This window comes from Scomber japonicus, chromosome 21, assembly GCF_027409825.1.
Source record: "Scomber japonicus isolate fScoJap1 chromosome 21, fScoJap1.pri, whole genome shotgun sequence".
NCBI classification, from domain to species: domain Eukaryota; kingdom Metazoa; phylum Chordata; class Actinopteri; order Scombriformes; family Scombridae; genus Scomber; species Scomber japonicus.
This window is the reverse complement of record NC_070598.1, coordinates 17402371-17421533: the sequence shown is the minus strand read 5'-3', so window position 1 is coordinate 17421533 and position 19163 is coordinate 17402371. Positions and strand designations below refer to the sequence as shown.

Here is a 19163-nt window from a genome sequence, read left to right as displayed (position 1 = left end):
TGCATTCAAGCAATACAGGAAAAATTAGAAAAGTGATATTTCGGTGGATGGTAATAGTACTTTAAAAAGTTGGGGTTTGTAGATGGACCTTAATAATGACACAACAGTCTATGCACAAAACACAGCAGCATTATCCTATATTTTAGACAGTTGTATCTATAAGTGAAAGTATCAAATTATTCTGATTGCTGTAGATAATTCGCAGTGGTGGTGAAGTAATTAATAATAATATTAAATTTGTACTGCACTTCTCATTCAAAGCGAAACTCAATGTGCCACATTATTAATAAAATAGAACACACTACATAATGATAAATGACAATGATAATAAGGGTTAAGATGAAAAATCCTTCCTGAATACTAAATATTTTCAGGAATTTAAAAAAGAGTTTATGGTCTGTGCTGCCCTCACATGTTTTAAAGCAACTTTATTTAACATTTAGAACAATGACAAACTCAATGTCGTACAATTCAAGTCAGGTTTCATGTCCAAAACAGAATCAGCACCTCCTATGAATATTTGAACATTTATCCACATATTTAATCATCAGTTACTTATATGAAATAATAACAAAGTAGTCATTATTGAAATGGTAACTTTCAGCTGAGGTCTTTTGACAAAATGTTCTGATTTTAGGTACATTTAGTTTATAATACTTCTGTGCTTTTATAATGACTATTTTCATAGAATTGCTCCTTTTACTTACGCAAATAATCTGAATACTTAGGGTGCATTATTTTCAGACTTGTCTACAAACATCTTGTTTCTTTCTGTGAAACTCACTGAGCCTACACTTGGTTTTAAATGTTTGTTCTGTGATCTGAACACAAATGGACCGCTGGGAGACTTTTCCATTCATACCTGTCTCTTATGTGTCTCGAGCTGACCACTTGTGTCCAGATTTTGTTACTGCCTATGTCACTTCCACTAGAAGGTCAAAGGGCCCCAAGCAGAGTTATTATGTCAGTGCCAGATTTGTTTTTAGCGCAGGTTAGGGTTTAGAGAATTTTTTTTCAAGAACTAAAAAAACATGTACAGGCTATTTCCTTAAAGGCCCCCTCCACTCAAAAATGTGATTTTGATGTCTGTGCAGAGATTGATACTGGAAATGTAATTTTAAGCGGTGGGCTTGCCAGCATGATTTGTAACATAGCAAGTAGTTTGAAAGCCAATCCTGGTCCATTATTCATCTTACACAAGTGTGATAGACATGGCCAGATCTACCATATGGGTAATCTGGGCAAGTGCCCAGGAGCCCCTGAGTAGAAAGGGGCCCTCAATGATGGGAGAAAAAAAAAGTTTGCACTTTTTTATTGTCGGACTCCACAGCAAAACTACACAAGGCTTGACCCTTTCTCTTGATAATTATAGTCACTGTTTATAAACCTGACATGTCCACAATGAAAAATATGGAGTTAGGTTTCCACCTGACAGCAGTGTTATCCAGTCAGAATACAATGAAAATGGTTTCCAAGAAAATCAAGTCTCATGATTGACTGTTTTATTTATTTTTGACTGTCTGGGTAAGTGATTATGGGTTAGTAGTCCACGACACACTGTGGTTAGATTGTATCAATGATCAACTAGCGGAAAATGGACAACGCTGGCAATAACCAAAAAGCCCATCAGGGCTGCCAAAAGAAAGTAAAAACAAAAAGGAACATAAATTACTTGTGGGGTGGTGGTGGGGGGATGAGCAGCAGTGCCCAGGGGCCCCTGGCGGTATTAATCCAGCCTTGGTCATATGGAAACCTTTATACAGTCTATGATGGAAACTTCCAGTGCCAATACATCACAGTGGAGTAAAAGACATCTCATGTATAGTAGCCTACTTACATCTTTATTAATTATAATTATATGAGCACAATTTGCATATTCATAGATTATGGAATTTTTAATGAGGGAGAAGGAGAAATGTAATTTTAAGGATTTTAATGAGATAATTTAACTTTATTTGGTGGGGAAAAAACCACATCAGACACAGTTTAATTTTCTAAGTGGAGTACTTTACACACATCTTTAAACATATCTGGAGGGGATCTTTGAGAATACTGCTCTGAATATAGAGAAAATAAAGTAAGCCCTATAATGAGTTTCTATTTTTACCGGGCTGAAAGGAGCGGAACATGTGACGTCAGCGTGCTAGCGGGAGGCGGTGAGTTTTGGCCACTCCTCTCTCAACGTGAACGTCTCGACTGACTGAAGCAGGGAGAAAAACTACGGCAGGAGGAAACACAGACTGTCCGCTCTTCCTACCACTATTTTTATTTTTTGACAAACTCTTCCCTTTAAAATGGCGTACCACAGTCCGTACAGAGCTCCTCCGCACATTAACGCTCCTCCGGACCAGGGCTTTCTGTGGAATATCTTCCAGAGGTGAGTGGAGAAAGACGGGTTGCTTCGCCCCTTTCTACCCGGCCTGCCTCTCACTCTGCTCCGCATTGACAAGCGAAGCTGCCGTCTGTAGCGCGGAGAGGAAGGAGAGAGTGAGACAGGGTGGTACCGCTGACACAAAATGTTTCATTGACAGCTCGTTTCTTTGCTTTAACTCTGTTGTCTTTTATGACTTTCTTATTTATTTATTTTTTAGCTGAGAACAAAGCTCCGCAAGACTATCAGTGATTTGTACCTCTCAGTTGTGAGTGGAGCTTCCTGGAAACATTACATGCAGCCTATAGTAATTACACGTCACACACGTAAGATTGCATTGCATTACAAGACCTTCAGCAGTGCCTCAGAGCTGCATTTCTATTGGTGTTCAATTGTCCTGACAGGCAATCAGCTGGCTCAATCTGTTAACTGTCTCCTACAGCAGTGAGAGTTTCCAAACTGGGGTCCAAGGACCTCCAGGAGTCCTTGAAGGGTAAAAAAAGAGAGAGAATTTAAAATGTTTCATTTAAAAAAAAAAAAAAAAAAGGTATGGGAGAATACTTCCTGAATGTGTCTTTTCACTGCTGCTTGTCTGTTCCTGCACCAAGTGAGCAGAGAAAAATCCTTTTTGATATTGGGTTTCCCTGAAAGGCAATTGTGAGTGTATATGACACAGTGTGTAGCTATTTGTGGGAGGCTGACATGAATACATTGTAAAGCTATGCTCCACGGTGAGAAGATAATCTGTCTGGGGTTGTGTGATTTTTTTCCTCATCCTGATGTAACAGAATGTGAGGTGACTGTAAGCTATCATTAGTGATCATTTTCTCCACACTCAGTCAGAAGTGTGTCAGTAGCGAAGAAGGTCACAGTAGTAGGCAGAGAGGAAAATAGTTGATGAGTGTTCAGTGGTAATAGTAACCTATAGAGTTATGTAATACTGCAGAGGATTTCTCCCTGCTTTCTTCTCACAACATCGAGATGCTGCAGGCATTCCAAGGCTTGAAACACTCTTAACAAATTATTTATGGGTGGCGCAAAACCCCCTCGGAAAGCAGGTCGGATCTACACATTCTGTCTCATAAATGTCTTTGGCTTTTCTGTCTCCCTCTCATGATCTTTCATCCACTATCACGCAGATGGTGCTCCTCATGCCCGTCACATACGGAGTCATCATAACTGGACTCACAAATACAAACAATATGACTTTGATGAACACAAACACACACACACACACACACACACACACACACACACAGTCATCTCTCACATGAGCATTGTGCCGCCTCATCTGCTGCCTCTCTTTGTGAATATCTGGCAGGGAAGTGCTGGAATCCCCTCAGTCAGTCATGTGATCAGAGTCATTGATGTGGGAGGGAGGCCTCTCAATCTGTATGTCACGCACGCTCACACACCTGCCGATCCATGACTCACCGTGTTGGTGTTGCACTTATTTTTAAAAATCCATTCAGCTTCTCTCTCTTTTTTTATCCTGTCTAATCATGACTCTGCTTTTTTTTCTCCTGGGCGGATGTGTCATGTCAGTAGAAGAGAAAGAGCCATTCATTCTCCAGCTGTTTTTTTGCGTGGTGAATGGTTGTGATGTATAGTTTGCCTCTAAATTGGGTCTATTTTGTAAATATGTTCGTTCCCATGACTTGACACTTGGATGATTCATGAAGAAGACATTCTCTCCTTTTTGCCTTCTTTCTAATGAATGACGCCAGTATGACAAAAATGCTTCAGCCCTTCAAGAGTCAACAGCAGCAGGCTTTGAGTTGGATTTGGATCAACAATGCAGATTTGTTGCTATGCGAGCACAACAACATGTTCATCCGCTGTCTGCTACTGCTGAGTGAATACTGAACATTTTGGAAGCACAACAGATTCCTATGTGTTAGGTATCAAATTAGAACTTGTAGTTTGATGTGGTCCTTGAAACAGACCCATAGTTTGATCAACAACTTAAAAAAAGCAGATCAATACATTTAGAAACAGGAAAAAAGCAGCAGTGGAGCATGGTGACATCACCTAACTTTTTGGATAGTTTATGTGGAAAGTCGGGCGGGCTTTGTTCCACAAGTCATATTCCAACCTTATTGCTTAATAGGAAACAGTGAAACATGGGAAAATCTGAGCAAAGTACCCAACTAAACCATAGTGTTTCGTGCTGTCCTGCTGTTTTACTTACAAGTTCTGCGTTTGCGTGAAGATGGAACGGCCAGATGGTTAACTGTCTGTGCCGCAGGCGAGAGGAAGTTTTAATGATGCTTTCACTGTTTCAGCTCGCTTTATGTAGTAAAGAAGTCTGGCAAGGTAATTTAACCTGAGGCTTAGGGAGTGAGGGTGTGAGCTGGAGGAAAAAAAGGGGAGGCAGGAGAAAAGGGGAGAGCTTATACTGTACACACACATATTTCTTTGAGTTAATCTATCAGTGTTTGGTGAAGGCCGGGTACCCCCACTGCCTGCACCAACCCGACCACCCCTCACCTTCACTGTGACAAAGCTCTCCTTTATGGAAGCGCACTGAAAGCTGGTTTTCTCCCCAAATGAGACCAAGCAGGTCTCCTTATGTTTGTTTTTAAGCCTTGGAGCTGGCGACACCCATGGCTGAAGGCATTATGTTTTCGTGTTGCGCATACATATGTCCCATTTCTTGTAAATGCAATAACTCAAGAACACTTGGAAGGAATTTCTTCAAATTTGACACAAAGGTCCTCTTTGACTCAAGGATTAACTGATAAGAATTTGGTGCTCAAACTTACAGTCTCAAGAATTTATACGCTAATTTCACACAGATGTGTAATAGGATAAAATGACTGATGACATTTTACATCCAAAAGGTTAAGGATCAACTTTACTGTGACATATAATATTTTGAAAAAACACTTTTATTCAACACCATAACTCAGGAACAGAAGGGGAGATTGTGATCATATTTTACCTAAATGGGTGACACTAGTGTTAAGTTCCCACCCTGAAACTGAGGTGATTTTATTACATTTCCTTAAAGTCTTCACTACAAAAATGATGTATGTCTGGACAGACAGATGTAAACTGCAACTTGAGTGGTTAGTGGAGGCATACCACCGCCTCATGGCATTTCTATTTATTTATGTGGGTGAATGTAAAGTGAGGAGTGCACACAGACATATAGCTGAGTTGATCTCCATTTAGAGAGCCAGAGAGCTTCGGAGGCTACAAGGCTGCACATATTCAGATGTGGCCTCAAATTAAGTGCTGCAGCAAGAAGCAGAAGGCCAGCCCACAAAGTCAGCACTGCTGTTTTTTCTTTTTCTTTGGGGGGTTCCCCCATCTCCTCCCCTCCTTCTTCTTCCCTGCTGGAATTCAGAGTGTGTTTGTTGAGTGAGTTCTACGTCAACAAGTCAGGCCAGTCAGGTTGCTAAGGAACAGCTGAGTCACTGGATGTTTGACTAAGCTACTTTTCATAACTGTGAAGACCGTTAACTTGTGTCACCAACCAATCTGTTTGTGTTTTATGTGTCTGCATCTCAGAAAAAGACTTGCTAAGTTAGATCTGAGTTTTAATCTTTATCTTTATTTTTTCATAAGCTAAAACAGCTAGATGTTTGTCAGGAGACGATGACATATTCAGGATTTAAGTCCTAGAAGTTGGAAAAAAAACTACCAGGGTGTTTATAGAACCATTCAAGCAGACAAAACCAAGATCAAGCTAAAGACTTTCTACATAATAATTTGACAGCTCATTCATACCTTTGTATGACCTGCTGTACCCTTAGATACTGAAGTGCTGCTTTCTCAACATCTTTTATGTTTGCCTGTGAGTCAACACCTCCCCGAGATAGATAGCACTTTCCTCCAGTTCTTCCTTTTAAGACTGACAGAGTTAGAAAGAAACTCCTCTCTTCAAGAAGGAGTTCCCAAACCATTTTCACATCAGTAACCCCAAAACAAACCTGACGCACCAGATGGTTTGTTACACAGAACCATCTGAGGAGTCATCCTTGGAAACTGTTAAGAAAAGAGCAGACATTTTCAAAAAATACTTTGCAGGTGATTGGATGAGCCATCTGTATAACCTTGTGAGGCAGAGATCACAAGAGAATCCTTATAGGACGCTGACTGGTCTGAACCAGTGGTGGTTTGGATTCAAGCGCATAAACTGAAGCTGAACAAGATGGATTCAAGTGTGATATTGCAAATCCAGCTGCCATCATCATTATCAATCAATCTGTTGCTTATTTTCTCAATGAATACATTAATAATCTAATTTATAAATTGTCAGAAAACAATTAAAATGTAATCATACTATTATACTTCCCAAAAATCTAATAATACTATTACACTTCCCAAACAGCCCAAGCTTTTTTTTAATTGCTTGTTTTGTCTGACCAACAGTCCAAAACCCAAACTATTGAGCTTACTATCGTAGACAAGTGTAGTAAATCTTAGCTATTTTGAAGCAAATGAACATTTTTGGCATTTTTTACTTAAAAAATACTAAAAACATTCATCTGCTATCAATGCTTTGAACAACTAAATGATTAACTGATGGATTGTTTGAACTCTAAGCCCATGAAGTGAAGGATTCTGTTAAGCTAGATAATCATTGGGAGCTCTTTTATTTCACTTTCTTTATTGAAAGAGAGGACATGCTATAGAAAGTCCTTGGCCAGAATCGAACGAGGGACTTCACAGTTATGTGACATAACTGCTAGACCGCCAGACACCCTCTGTTTTTTTATCTGATGTCATGGGTTTACACTTCCTTTGAAAAAAATGTTTACCTGAAATATAAGGCTGTTTTTATTAGTTTTGGTTTCACTTATCACTTAAAAAGAATGCTGCACAGCAAGATTTGTGCAATCTGAGACTATACATAGCACTAGAAGCTACTTGTGTGGTTGCCAACATTCACTTTCATTTTGCTCCATACACACACAGACACACACACACCTACATACATGCCCCGCCTGTCTGCCTGGTCTCCAGGGAACTGTGAGTGTACAAGCTGCCTTGTGTGTCCTGATCATAGCGCTCCATTCATTCTCAGTGGACTGTTGAAATACTAACACGTGCTGAGGAGGATAAAGTTTCAGCTAGGCGTGTGCTGCTGCTATTGTGTGTTGGAGTGTGTGTGTGTGGGTGTGTGGAATGGTTAATGCAAGCTGTTTCTAATCTGTGTTTTCCTCCCCAGGGTCGACAAGGACCGGAGTGGGGTGATATCAGACTCAGAGCTCCAGCAGGCCTTATCGAATGGTGCGTACATGTGTCTCACTCTGTTGCCCTCTACTTATCTTTACTTTCTTGTGTTTAGCCACGCCCATTTTTATGTCTTTCCCCTTAATTCTGTCTCTCATGTGCTAATGCCCTCCTCTGTATCCACCTCTCACTCTCCTTTCTATCTCTGCCTTTTACCATCTGTATTACTCCCTCACTGCCTCCTCTTTTTTTATTTTTTTATTTCTCAGTCTCTGTCCCATCTCCTCGCTACACACCATTACTCTTTGCCACTTTTGATTTAAGCAACTGCCAAGCCCAAGCAGACAGTGGATTGGGATTTTATTTTTATCCCGAAGCGGCAGATGAAGTGAATAAAAAAAACCGAATGGAGTTTTATTTTTGTCGCAGTCCAACAAAAAAGCAGGTGAAAAGTTGATCAGAGTAGCTTCAAAGAAATCATCCTTCATATTGCCTCAGTGTCCCTGAGATTAGCTCAATGGTACGGTGTGGAATAGCTGGTGGGTGTGGACTTGAAAGACCTACTTCTGCACAGTCCCAACATGTTGAGAAATGTTTTTAATTTTTTCTTGTCATAACAGTTACACTTAGTGGAGAAATGGAGACACTAGAGTTCCATCAAGGGACGTCACAAAAGAAGTTTTGTTGAATAAACCAAACTGTTCATTAAACCTCTTCCCTGAACAGCCATCGTCCAACCCTAGCCTTAGCAACAGTTACTGGGCAAGCCAGGCCTGTTCAGATTAGGATTTCTCCATTATGTTGAAACTCTGGCAAATTGGTTTATGATGCACATGAGCTGCAAACATTAGTATGTCCAGCTAACTAGCTACTATGTACAGTAGTAATACAGCATGGTTTATCTCACATTACATTTATTTATGGGGATAAAGATTATGTAAAAAAAAAAAAAAAAAAAGTTTACTTAGCACACCCACTGTGTGGTGCCATCATGGTGGGAGCTGCTCCTACTGAATCAGAGTGTAGGCCAATACAAGCAAGTCTTTTTTTTGGATTTGTGGAAATGTACATATTATTTATTATATCATATCTGAGATTTGCTAAACACATTCATTAGTCCTTATCCTAACAGCCTTTTTCTTGTAATACTGAAAGCGAAACATGCTATTTGAAAACAGAGCAGTAAAGCTTGAATTTTAATCTCTGTCATTATTTTCCAAGTATGTGAGCTGTGCAGCGTGTGCTAGAATGAAATGATAACATCAGGACGTCTGTATGGTTCAAGATATGGTAAGAATGTTGATTTTGTGCTTAGGACGTGCAGATTTAGGCTTTAGTTTTTAGCTTTCGGAGACTATCTAACTACAGAGCTTTTAGCAAATGTTTGTGATTTCAGCTGACAAAACTGAGAATTCATTAGTTCAAAAATTGGTAGAAATTTTGGATCTTAACGCTGCCCCAGCAACAGTAACTAAGGGGGTGGACTGTAACAATGTTTTGTGTTTTCTGTGCTTCTGTTCATCTGAGAAAGACAGAAGAGTGATACAAAAGACGAGCATCAAAAGAACCTGGGACACAACCTGAGGATTACAGCTGCTAGTGATGGAAGCGCTGTCTCTCTCCGTCCCTTGTAGTTCAGGATGAGGAGGATTCAAACAGGATTAAGGGTTCGGTTCCCACTGGGTCTTCCTAGGGAAAAAAAAAAAGTATAGTTGGGATTCCGCGAGGCAGTTTGAAGAGAGGTGTTGAATAAATGATACAGGTCATCGTCTCTGCTCAACTCCTGCCAAGTGAAGTCAGCTGTACACTTGCTTGAACTGAGAAGAGCTGCCAGAGTGTAACAGACTGGTAAAATATCTGTTTTCATGGCACACATAACACTGCACCAGCACTGCTTCTTGACCTTGCTCTCAATGAGAAAGCAGTGTTGAAATACAGTAATGATTAATGAGAAACTGTAGTGCTGGTTGATGTTTGTCTTCTCATTAATATATAATCCCCCATCAGGTTTATGGCTGGATTGCTCTCTGAGACCCGGCCCAACATTTCTTTTTTAATTTTTTTTTTTTTTTTGGAGCAGATTAAACCCATCAGGGCACTTCAGAGGGAAAAAAAAGAAGTGTGGAAGCCAGCAGCGGCAGCGGCAGCAGCAGCAGTGAAAGAAGCTGTTATCAGTCTGCGCAGTGGCTCAGGCTCAGCATACTGATTAGTGTGTGAGTGTGTGTTTGTGCATGCATGCATGTATGAGTATGTGTGATTTATTTTTTTGGTCTGCCTTTATGCCAAGGGTCAGTAGGTAGTCTTTTCTGTTTTTACAGGCGTGGCGTGTTTGTGCGCGTTTGTGTGTATCACAGTGTGTGTATGTGCACCTTGCTGTGTATTTGCGCGCAGTTTACGCCTGTGAACAGCAGGTTTCCCAGTCCACTCTCCGCCAGTTCATTAGCTTCACTGTGATATGAAACAGAGCCAGTGGAGCTGAACACATACTGCAATACATCCTGTCCTGCAGTTCACTCACTAAAGCCACCAAACCTGTTTCTCTGTCTCTGTCCATGTCTGTCTGTCTCTGTTTCACACCATCAACCATGCTTTTTCCGCCCTGCCACTGTTGGCCCTCCTGACCTTTTTTCTTTATCATCTACCTCTACCTTTTATCCTGTCCTCTCCTTTTTTTACCCCCCAGTCCCTCCGGAGAGCAGAGTGCAGCGAGTTCATGAGGCTGAGGAGGAGTAGGAGGACGAGGCTTTGCTGTTGCTGTTAATTTCTCCATCCTGCTATCCCACATATGCTGTTTCTGCACCATATTCTCTCTCTTCGTTTTATCTCTCCTCTCAGTGTGCTACCTCCAATCCCTCACTCTTTGCGTCTCTGATGTCTGTCAGCCCTTTCTCTCTCCCGTTTCTGTCCTACTTTGCAGAGATGTCCATTATAACAAGTCCTCTAATTTCTGCTGAGTTTCTCCTTTTTTTTCCCCAAAGTGGGAAAAAACCTGCCAACACAGTGGGCGGAATATTTACCATTTCTAATCCAGTTTCTCTTTTATCAAGTAATTTTGATGCTTGCTGTCAATGTAAGATGATGTCACTTTTTCTATTTTGTCTCTGACTTTTTAAGATGGACTTCTTCTCCTCTCCTCTCCTCTCCTCTCCTCTCCTCTCCTCTCCTCTCTCCTCTCTCCTCTAATCTCGACATTCCTCAGGAGGATATGGCACAGGCTCAGTGCCTGCTGTGTCCTCTGTCTGTCCGTCCTCTCTCGCTCTAACTTTTTCTCTTTGTCTCTCTCCCCTTCTCCCTTACTTCTCCCCACTTTTTCCACTCTCCCTTTCTTTCTCTGTCCGTTTGTCCTCCCTCTTTTCTTCTCTCTCTGCCTCTCTCTATCAGTCCTGGGCGTGACAGTGTATCATCCCTGATGAGATGCCGATTGGCTCGATGCCTCTGAAGTGTATGTGCATGTCTGTGTTGAGCGTATGCCTTCTAGCTGTGCCATTTGCTATAAATATGATTTTTTTTTGGCCTCTCTTCGCTCAGCAGTGAGTCGACATCACACCAGCAAGCCGTCATGCTCCTCCACTCGCCTGCACACACAGATTTACACTCCTACTTGAGTTATTTATTTAAGTGCGTAGGAGCAGTAATAGCAAGTAAAATTGCTGACACGATCGAGAGATCGCTCGCTCGCTGTGCAGATTGCAGCGTTGGCTGAATGGCAGGAGTCTCAGAGCTCATTCAATAGCTCTTACCTTTACACTTTTGTATTTGTAGCTTTTAGTTGAGCCCGGTTACAGTGTAACCAAATTAGATGGACAGTGAGTATTGATTTCAGCCAGTGTAGAGCTTCTCAATATCTCCTCGCTGTTATTAATCTTCAATTTCAGCCAAATGCTTAATGCACTTGCAAAAAAGCTATCTTTAGCTACAGGTCTGAGGCAACAGTTCTATTTATGAGAAACTGGATACCTCAAGAAAAGCTGGCTGGACTGTCACACACATCGCTATTGTCTGGCAGCGACAAAACTAACAGAATGACCAATGATCCTGTGACAACACCGTTGGTTAATGACTAACTTTGATGTTTTATGACACATGTGAATGGTTTGGCTAAGTCCTGGAGTTATGAGATATTGTGTTTGTGCTGCACAATCTCAGCATTCACAGAAATAAAAAAACTAAATTTGAAATTGAAAAGAAAATCGAATGTCTAATGAAGGTGATGATGGAGGCCCAGTTGTCCTACCTTAATTTTACATTTTTCTACATGTCACTATGAAATCTTTACCTTGGTTGGACAGGATGCAGCTTGTTTGTGTTTTGGTTAAAATTTGAAACTACTTTTAAGGTATACAGTTAAACATTTCAGTGGTGTGTGTAAAAGTCTGTGTCCATATAGGCTTTCATATATCAAATGTGTACATACAAGTATTTCACTGCTTCCTTCACAGTCGTTAAGTGTGTATGTATGTGTGTGTGTGTGTGTGTGTGTGTGTGTGTGTGTGTGTGTGTGTGTGTGTGCGTGTGTGTGTATACTGCGGTCAGTACGCTCTGTTTTTCCAGCAGCCTCGCTCTCTCCTCCTCCTCCTCTTCCTCCTCACGTCTCCCTCTCTCTCTACCTCACCACTGGCAGTTGAGCTCACCAGTGAGAGAGCCCAGTGTGTGCACAGGACAGAGGGTGCATTGTCCCAGTCGGCCATCAGACACACACACTGATGCACACAAACATCTTAACCATACTGACCACCTCACACTGGGCAGCCGCAGTCTGTCTGGCATACATTGGTGACCTCACAGCTAGCTACGGGTGTGAAAAGTGTGTGTGTGTGTGTGTGTGTGTGTGTGTGTGTGTTAGTAGAAGAATCGGTGTGGCTGGAAAGGTCACAGCTTGTTCCTCGTTGCTCTGCCTTTGGTCATTTTTCTGCTGCCTGTAATACTGGAACAACATTTATACATGATGTGTGTGTTCTCCTTTTCGCTTCACTTTCTTCTGCTTAAGTTCCCTGAAGTTTCATGATCTTAGAGACAAGACACAACAATACAGTTATCAGCGATTCATTTTTAGACATGATTGGATTTCTTACATCAGACCTCAGCTCATATACAGTAACTTGTCATACGTAAAATAAAATAATTCCAGTCTTTTTTTGAGCGTTATTAAATGTGTAGTGGCAGTTAGATTCATTTTGGCTCAATGTGTCACCAAAAGGATTAAATGAACAGAAGATGTTCATTTTGAAATGCTTGTGCATGTATAAGAACTGCTGTCCCAAGACACGGCATCAGAGGAAAATGCTCAGTGTAAAAGCAGATCATCAAAGTTAGTACAATTAATCTTGAGGGAGACATGAATGCCTAAAGCTAATTTTAGTTAGTTTGGTTTAGTATAAGCATACTAAACCAAACTAACTCCAAAACATCTCTGTCTGGACCAATCAGCAAGCCAACATTGTCATGCTTAGTCTCACTGCTAGTGTATTGCAGCATTGGGAGAAGTGTCTGGCAGGATTTACACATTACGCAAGAAGCATTTACAGACCGATCAGATGTCTGAAGTCTCATTGTGTAGACATGTAACTTTCACAGTTAGTGAAGCACATCCCAGAGCTACTGTATAGTTATCAGTGTAGACAAGAGTTTTGTTTTACTGAATAAACTCATAGGAGACATGAGGTTTGACTCATTGACTCCACTACAGTGAATAAACACAGCAGTTACTCTGACTTGTTTCGACAAAATTGGACTCGCATCAATAAATTTATGACACTTCTTGTTTGTTGCTTTCTATCAGCACTCCAATAGATGGGGTAGAAATATGGATTCTGGCCCAAACCCCAGCTCCAGTAAGAGCCTCGGGCCAGGTCCCAGAACAGCTCCACCCTTAGTCCCAGACAGCCTCACACATCAATAAACCAAACCAAGAAACAGGGAAGGAAATGTCTGGTGTCTTCTTGGAACACTGAAGCTAAATCTTATTTTGTACATCTTTTGTGTCCCAAAATCTTTGTACAATTCACCAAACCTCGAAACTAATGTTTGCTCCTTTTACAGTCAATTGAACTCTTGATATGGGCAAAGTATAATTGAGAATCAATCAATAAGAAAACAGAATCTCTGAGTTCCTTTTAACTCGTGGGCCTTTTTATTTAGATGAGGTGATTTACTTCAAAGAGCACCTTATCTAAGCTCTTGTGGCTCTCGCTAGAAACTTACTTCCTGCTGGCATAGCTAAACTGTGGAAGGAGTTCAAAAGTAAGCAGTCAGGAATAGCACAGTGTGAAACAGGCTCAACGCTACGCCAACTAAATATTAAAATTTTGCAGATGCAGTTTTATGTTCTGCAGATAGAGTTGCAGAGAGGAATCATAGGTCAGCAAAAGTAGGCTAGCTAGTTAAAGCTACTGCAACAAAAATGACGCCGCAAATGTTTTGCTCTGAGCTAGCGTTGTTGCTTTTTTTTCATCTGGCAATCTCTCGTCCTCCTGTCTTGGTTTTTCCTCTTCTTCTCCTGCTTGTGTTTTCTTGTCCTCTCATGTTGTTGTCTGTCTTATCTGCATTTTCCCACACTCTCTCATCCTTTATTTCTGGCTTTGAACTGTCCACCTCTCTAATAAATTGAGTTGGTGAGTCAGCAAGGATTGAGATGTCCAGATAAATCTCAGCGCCTTGAGAGGCGAGTGTGTGAAGCAGGCTATAAAGTTTAAACACATTTACCTTCGGGCCCCATCAGTCTTTTCTAACCATATAAATTCCAGCTATATTCACATATAATTGAGACGTTTGAGCTAAAGATGAAAAGTAGCCATTTTGTATGCATATTAACATCAACATGGATTCTATGTCCAATTACAGAGCATCCACATGTTGTCCATTCACTACTTAATGTGATTTCAGTCATCTGGTGGATACTTTTATCCTCTATTCTTGTCAGTGTACTGTTAGTATGGTGGCTCGTCCTTTCATTTTACTTACCAACAAAATGTCATCCGATGAAACAGAAGTAAGTGATGTACAACTAAAATATTACCGCAGGCAATGAACCAGAAGACAGATGATGGATCATATACGCCTAATTTTAATAGTCTTGCACTGGCTGACATAATGTTTGAAGATGATGCTGATTACTTGTCAATCACTAAATGTCCCCGTCCTCTGATGGGACTTCATTTTCTGTACCTAGAACTAAACTGAAGACCAAAAGAGTGATGTCTCTCGGTCATATCTACAGTAAATGTCTCATAACTTCAAGATTATCATAGTGTCATAGTTCAGGTGTGCCACCATCCCCAATACAGCTTTATGAAATAACCAGGTTAAAAAAAGGTGCAAACATGCTTTTTCACACAGCAAATGCCACAAATACCACAAACTAGTGACTAAATTAGTGAATGCATTTTGTGACTAAATGAATCACAGTGAAATGCATCAAGATCTGGTTGGCTCACCACCTCAGCTGTGGTCGAAACCCTGTCATAGTCTGCATAAAACAGTGTCATTATGTCCCAGAAGCCCAAGATAACAAAGTGATTAATCAATGAGTATACGATTATACACAAGATAACATGTTTATAATGCTATCATAAGATAATAGTCTTAACAAAATAAATACAGGCACCATGAACTATACTTATCTTGAGAAAATGTTATTGTTAAGCCAAGAACTGTTTATTTGTTTCTGACATAATGACAAATTAGGGCTGTGATCTCAACACAATGGTTCAAAAAAAACAAACTACATTAACCACAGCTGCTTTCAGCTTCTGAACTTGGCTTTACAAATCTCTGCTGAAAACTTTGCAAGCTTAAAGTCTCTCATGATTGTCACCTGTGGAGCTCTATGACCTGCACAGTTTCTTCTGTCTTTAAATTGCTATATATGTATATAAGTTATTGTAAATATGTTTAGTTCCTTCAGCTAAAAACTTGCTTGTCTCAGTAGGCTGGTAGTTTTTTATTTAACTGGTATTCTTCTGTCTTTCAGGCACATGGACTCCTTTCAACCCAGTGACGGTCCGGTCCATAATATGTAAGTAACTGCTGACAGTGCCACGCCCAACTCATTTTTACACAATTGACTTTTGTACTCCTGTCTGTGAAAGTTGTTTATTTGCATCGTTACCATGACAACTGGATAAATTCATTACGTTTAAAGGCAGAAACAAACTTATCTTTGGCATCAGTAATGTCTACTCTAGTGGAAACCTGCAGCCATCAATAAAAAGAGGAGGAGAGAGCTTTAGCGAGGAAATGGGAAACCTTGTCACAAAAGGCAGCTGTCGATTGCCTCAGACTCTAAATATTGATTTGTTTACACCTCTAAGATGGTTTTAATATTCAGTTGAGGTTAGAAAATTCAGCAATGTAGTTGAGGGCAAGGTTGGCTGCTTTTTAAATATACTACTGTAGGGCAGGCTGTATCTTAGCACATTTAGCATTTAAAGCTGGCACATTTCAGCTACAACTTCCACTTTAAATATAAATATGTTAAAAATGTCTCTCTCAGGACCTCATATGCACTTTATTCTTTTTTTGTTGTGTGAATTGCAGAGTAAATCCCTATAATTCCATCGCCTCCCCTTCCCACTGTACCATAAGCAGTAAATCCATTGTTTAATAGTCCCCCAGCAGAAAGCATATCCTGTGATAACACTCCCTTTTGTTGGGGGGTAATTGGATTGAACCTCATGGGGGTGAGGAGTGGATTGTTGACTGGGGGGGTTTTCTTTCTGTGTTGTACCGCAATCTTATGAGGCAGGGGTTAGTGAAGTGTGAGCAGTCCCTTTCTGACCCACACTCCTCACTCCACTGTTCTCTGACAGTGCTTTAAAACTACACCACGCTGGCTTTCATGTCACAGGATTAGTCCCAACTGCAATTTCCAGGCGTGTGTGTGTGGATGTGTGACAAACAGGGAGTGAATAAAATACCAATGGTAAGACTTTATCCTCGACCCCTCTCCCCCTCTCTTCCTCAGCCATGTTCGACAGGGAAAATAAAGGCGGCGTGAACTTCAATGAGTTTGCCGGCGTGTGGAAGTACATCACAGACTGGCAGAACATCTTCAGGACCTACGATAGGGACAACTCCGGCTTCATCGATAAGAACGAGCTCAAACAGGCGCTGACTGGATTTGGTGAGCAGCAAAGTATGCTTCGATGCATGAGTTTGTACATTGTGGTGCAGGGCTCCGTTGACTGTCTCTCGGACTGTCCTTTCCCTGAGTCAAAAGGTCAAATTTAGTCCTTTCAGTAGCTCTGTGTGTGTTTGGATGGACTCATGTAGTACATAATATTTCACAGTCATCCTTCTAAAACCAAACCAAATGTAAATCCTCATTCAATGCACAGTAGCACTAATGGTTCACACAAAACTAACATTATTTAACAATATTTTTGTGTATTATAGTTATTTTAAAATATCATTTTTATTGCAACGAGCCAGAATTTCCCGATGAAGCAATGCAACATATTGATGCTGATTGGAGAGGAGAGAGCATGAACATACAAGCAGTACATTACAATATATTACACTTTTTGAATAAACTGTTGGATCCACTGTGACAGGCTGCTGTAGCAGTATGTTAGCTTTGGGTGAACTGCGGTTGCCTTTTCTGCACTGAACGAGGGTTGTGGATTCCACTAATTAGAGCAACTGTGAATGAAAGCTGCAGATTTGTGTGCACAAAAATATAACAGAATAGAAGGAATTTTAATCTCCTCATGTGCTACATAAGTGGAAAGTAAACAAAACAGTGTTCAGTCTGTGTTTGAGTTGGATGCTTTCTACATCAATTAAACAAACATACCATTCACTTGCATATCATTACATGGCTAGACCTCTTTGTACTTGAGAGTTTTTGTCCCTCTCTGAGCACTGTGAGGAAGCAGAGACAAGCGGAGACCGAAGTCATGTTTGATTTCTCAAGGGTGTGTAGGGGTTCATAACCCTGCAGTTTAAGTTTATGTCCTTTTTGCTGTTGTGTGCAGGCTATCGTCTATCAGAACAGTTCTACTGTACGCTGATAGAGAAGTTCGACCGCCAGAGGAAGGGACAGGTGGCCTTTGATGACTTCATTCAGTGCTGTATTGTACTACAGGTAAAAGACAAACTGTGGACAATATGATTTATTCTGTTATATGAATGTGCATAAACCACCAGATGTATGCACATATTGTACAGAAGTACAGGATGTCCTTTGGTCACATCACATGAAGGCTACTATTGTATTCATAAGATTCACAGAGCAGTTTTTAATTATACACATTTGAAAAATACATCAGTCTTCCCTTTTAGATTATTAATCGTTTAGGGAAGCTCCACTTGGGGCTGTTTGTTCCTTTTCACTAATTTCACACATGCAATTATAATGGAAGCAGTCATGTGTGACTGCAGCCCTTTATTAATAGCAGGAGCAGCTCCTCAGGTACAGTAGGACAGTAATTTAACAGTAGTGTTTCAAGTGCCATGATCAAGGTATTAACTGTAGCTTCAATGTTCATTTTTCCTTTGCAGTTTTAATCTATGACATCATATTATAATAAATGTATATCGACAACATTTCACATATCCAGTGCAATCTAAGGATGTATCTGTTACTGTAGCATATTCTTACAGCACAGTGTGTTTACATTTCTACATTTAGAGACTTTGGAGCAATATGAAATTAGTTTGTTTTTAGAGTGTAACTAACTCTTATTGCTCTTTGTATCCACAGAGGTTGACTGATGTGTTCAGGCGATACGATACAGACCAGGATGGCTGGATCCAGGTTTCATATGAACAGTATCTATCCATGGTCTTCAATATAGTATAACGCACACGGACCACCGCAGAAGAGCACAACTGGACACAACTGTGCCAAAGCCAGGGGCACCTCCCGGATGTCTACCATGGTGGACACTACAAGATTTTTTTAAACTTCATTTTTGTCTCACACAAATTTATATGATTGATATCATGAAGCTTAGATGAACCTTTAAGTTTTTACTGAAGACTGCATTTGTCTTGAGGTGCAACTGTAATGCTTGATGTATTTAAAAAAAAAAAAATCTTGTAGTGTTTTGTTTGACCAATCTGAACTACGCCTGTGTTAGGGACTCTGGGGTCATTATGGACACATCTGTCTTTCTGTCTGTCAGTCAGTCTGTCTGTTATTGTCGATAAACTTTTTAATGTCTTAACTTTAATTGATACAATGAAAAGAAAAAGAACTCTGTTGAGAGTAAAATGATGCATTGTAAATATGATTTAAGATGGATTGCATGCTTTTCAGGGAAATTTAGCCCCAACGTTGAAGCATGCTCTACCTTTCTCTTGTCTTTTCTTCAGCTCTATTTTGCTCAAAGCCATGTTTACAAATACTGTGAAAGCAGGTGATGTTCTGCTTCGAGATTCACTGACATGCCAGCTTACATGCCATATTTGTATGAACTTATTTTTAACAGCAAATGTTAGAACATGTAATTTTTGTTAGAGGGTAAGCATAATGCCTTTAGTATGGCTTATTTTTTGGTGCATGATGCCTTAAAATGTGTAAAAAAGACACAAAAGAAAAAATCTTTTATTAAAAAACAAAACAAAAAAGAAAGTAATGTGGAGTTATGCTTTCATTTATTTCCTC

The 19163-nt window shown here is 40.3% G+C and overlaps 1 protein-coding gene across 1 annotated transcript; it reads left to right on the top strand.

Annotated features, from left to right (window-relative positions):
* The first annotated feature begins 2218 nt into the window (after positions 1-2218).
* On the top strand, positions 2219-18969 carry pdcd6 (programmed cell death 6). Its single transcript, XM_053342315.1, has 6 exons — positions 2219-2377; positions 7551-7612; positions 15525-15569; positions 16518-16676; positions 17530-17639; positions 18258-18969. The coding sequence occupies exons 1-6, from the start codon at positions 2295-2297 to the stop codon at positions 18354-18356; spliced, it is 558 nt and encodes a 185-aa protein (XP_053198290.1). The 5' UTR covers positions 2219-2294; the 3' UTR covers positions 18357-18969.
* The last annotated feature ends 194 nt before the right edge of the window (positions 18970-19163 follow it).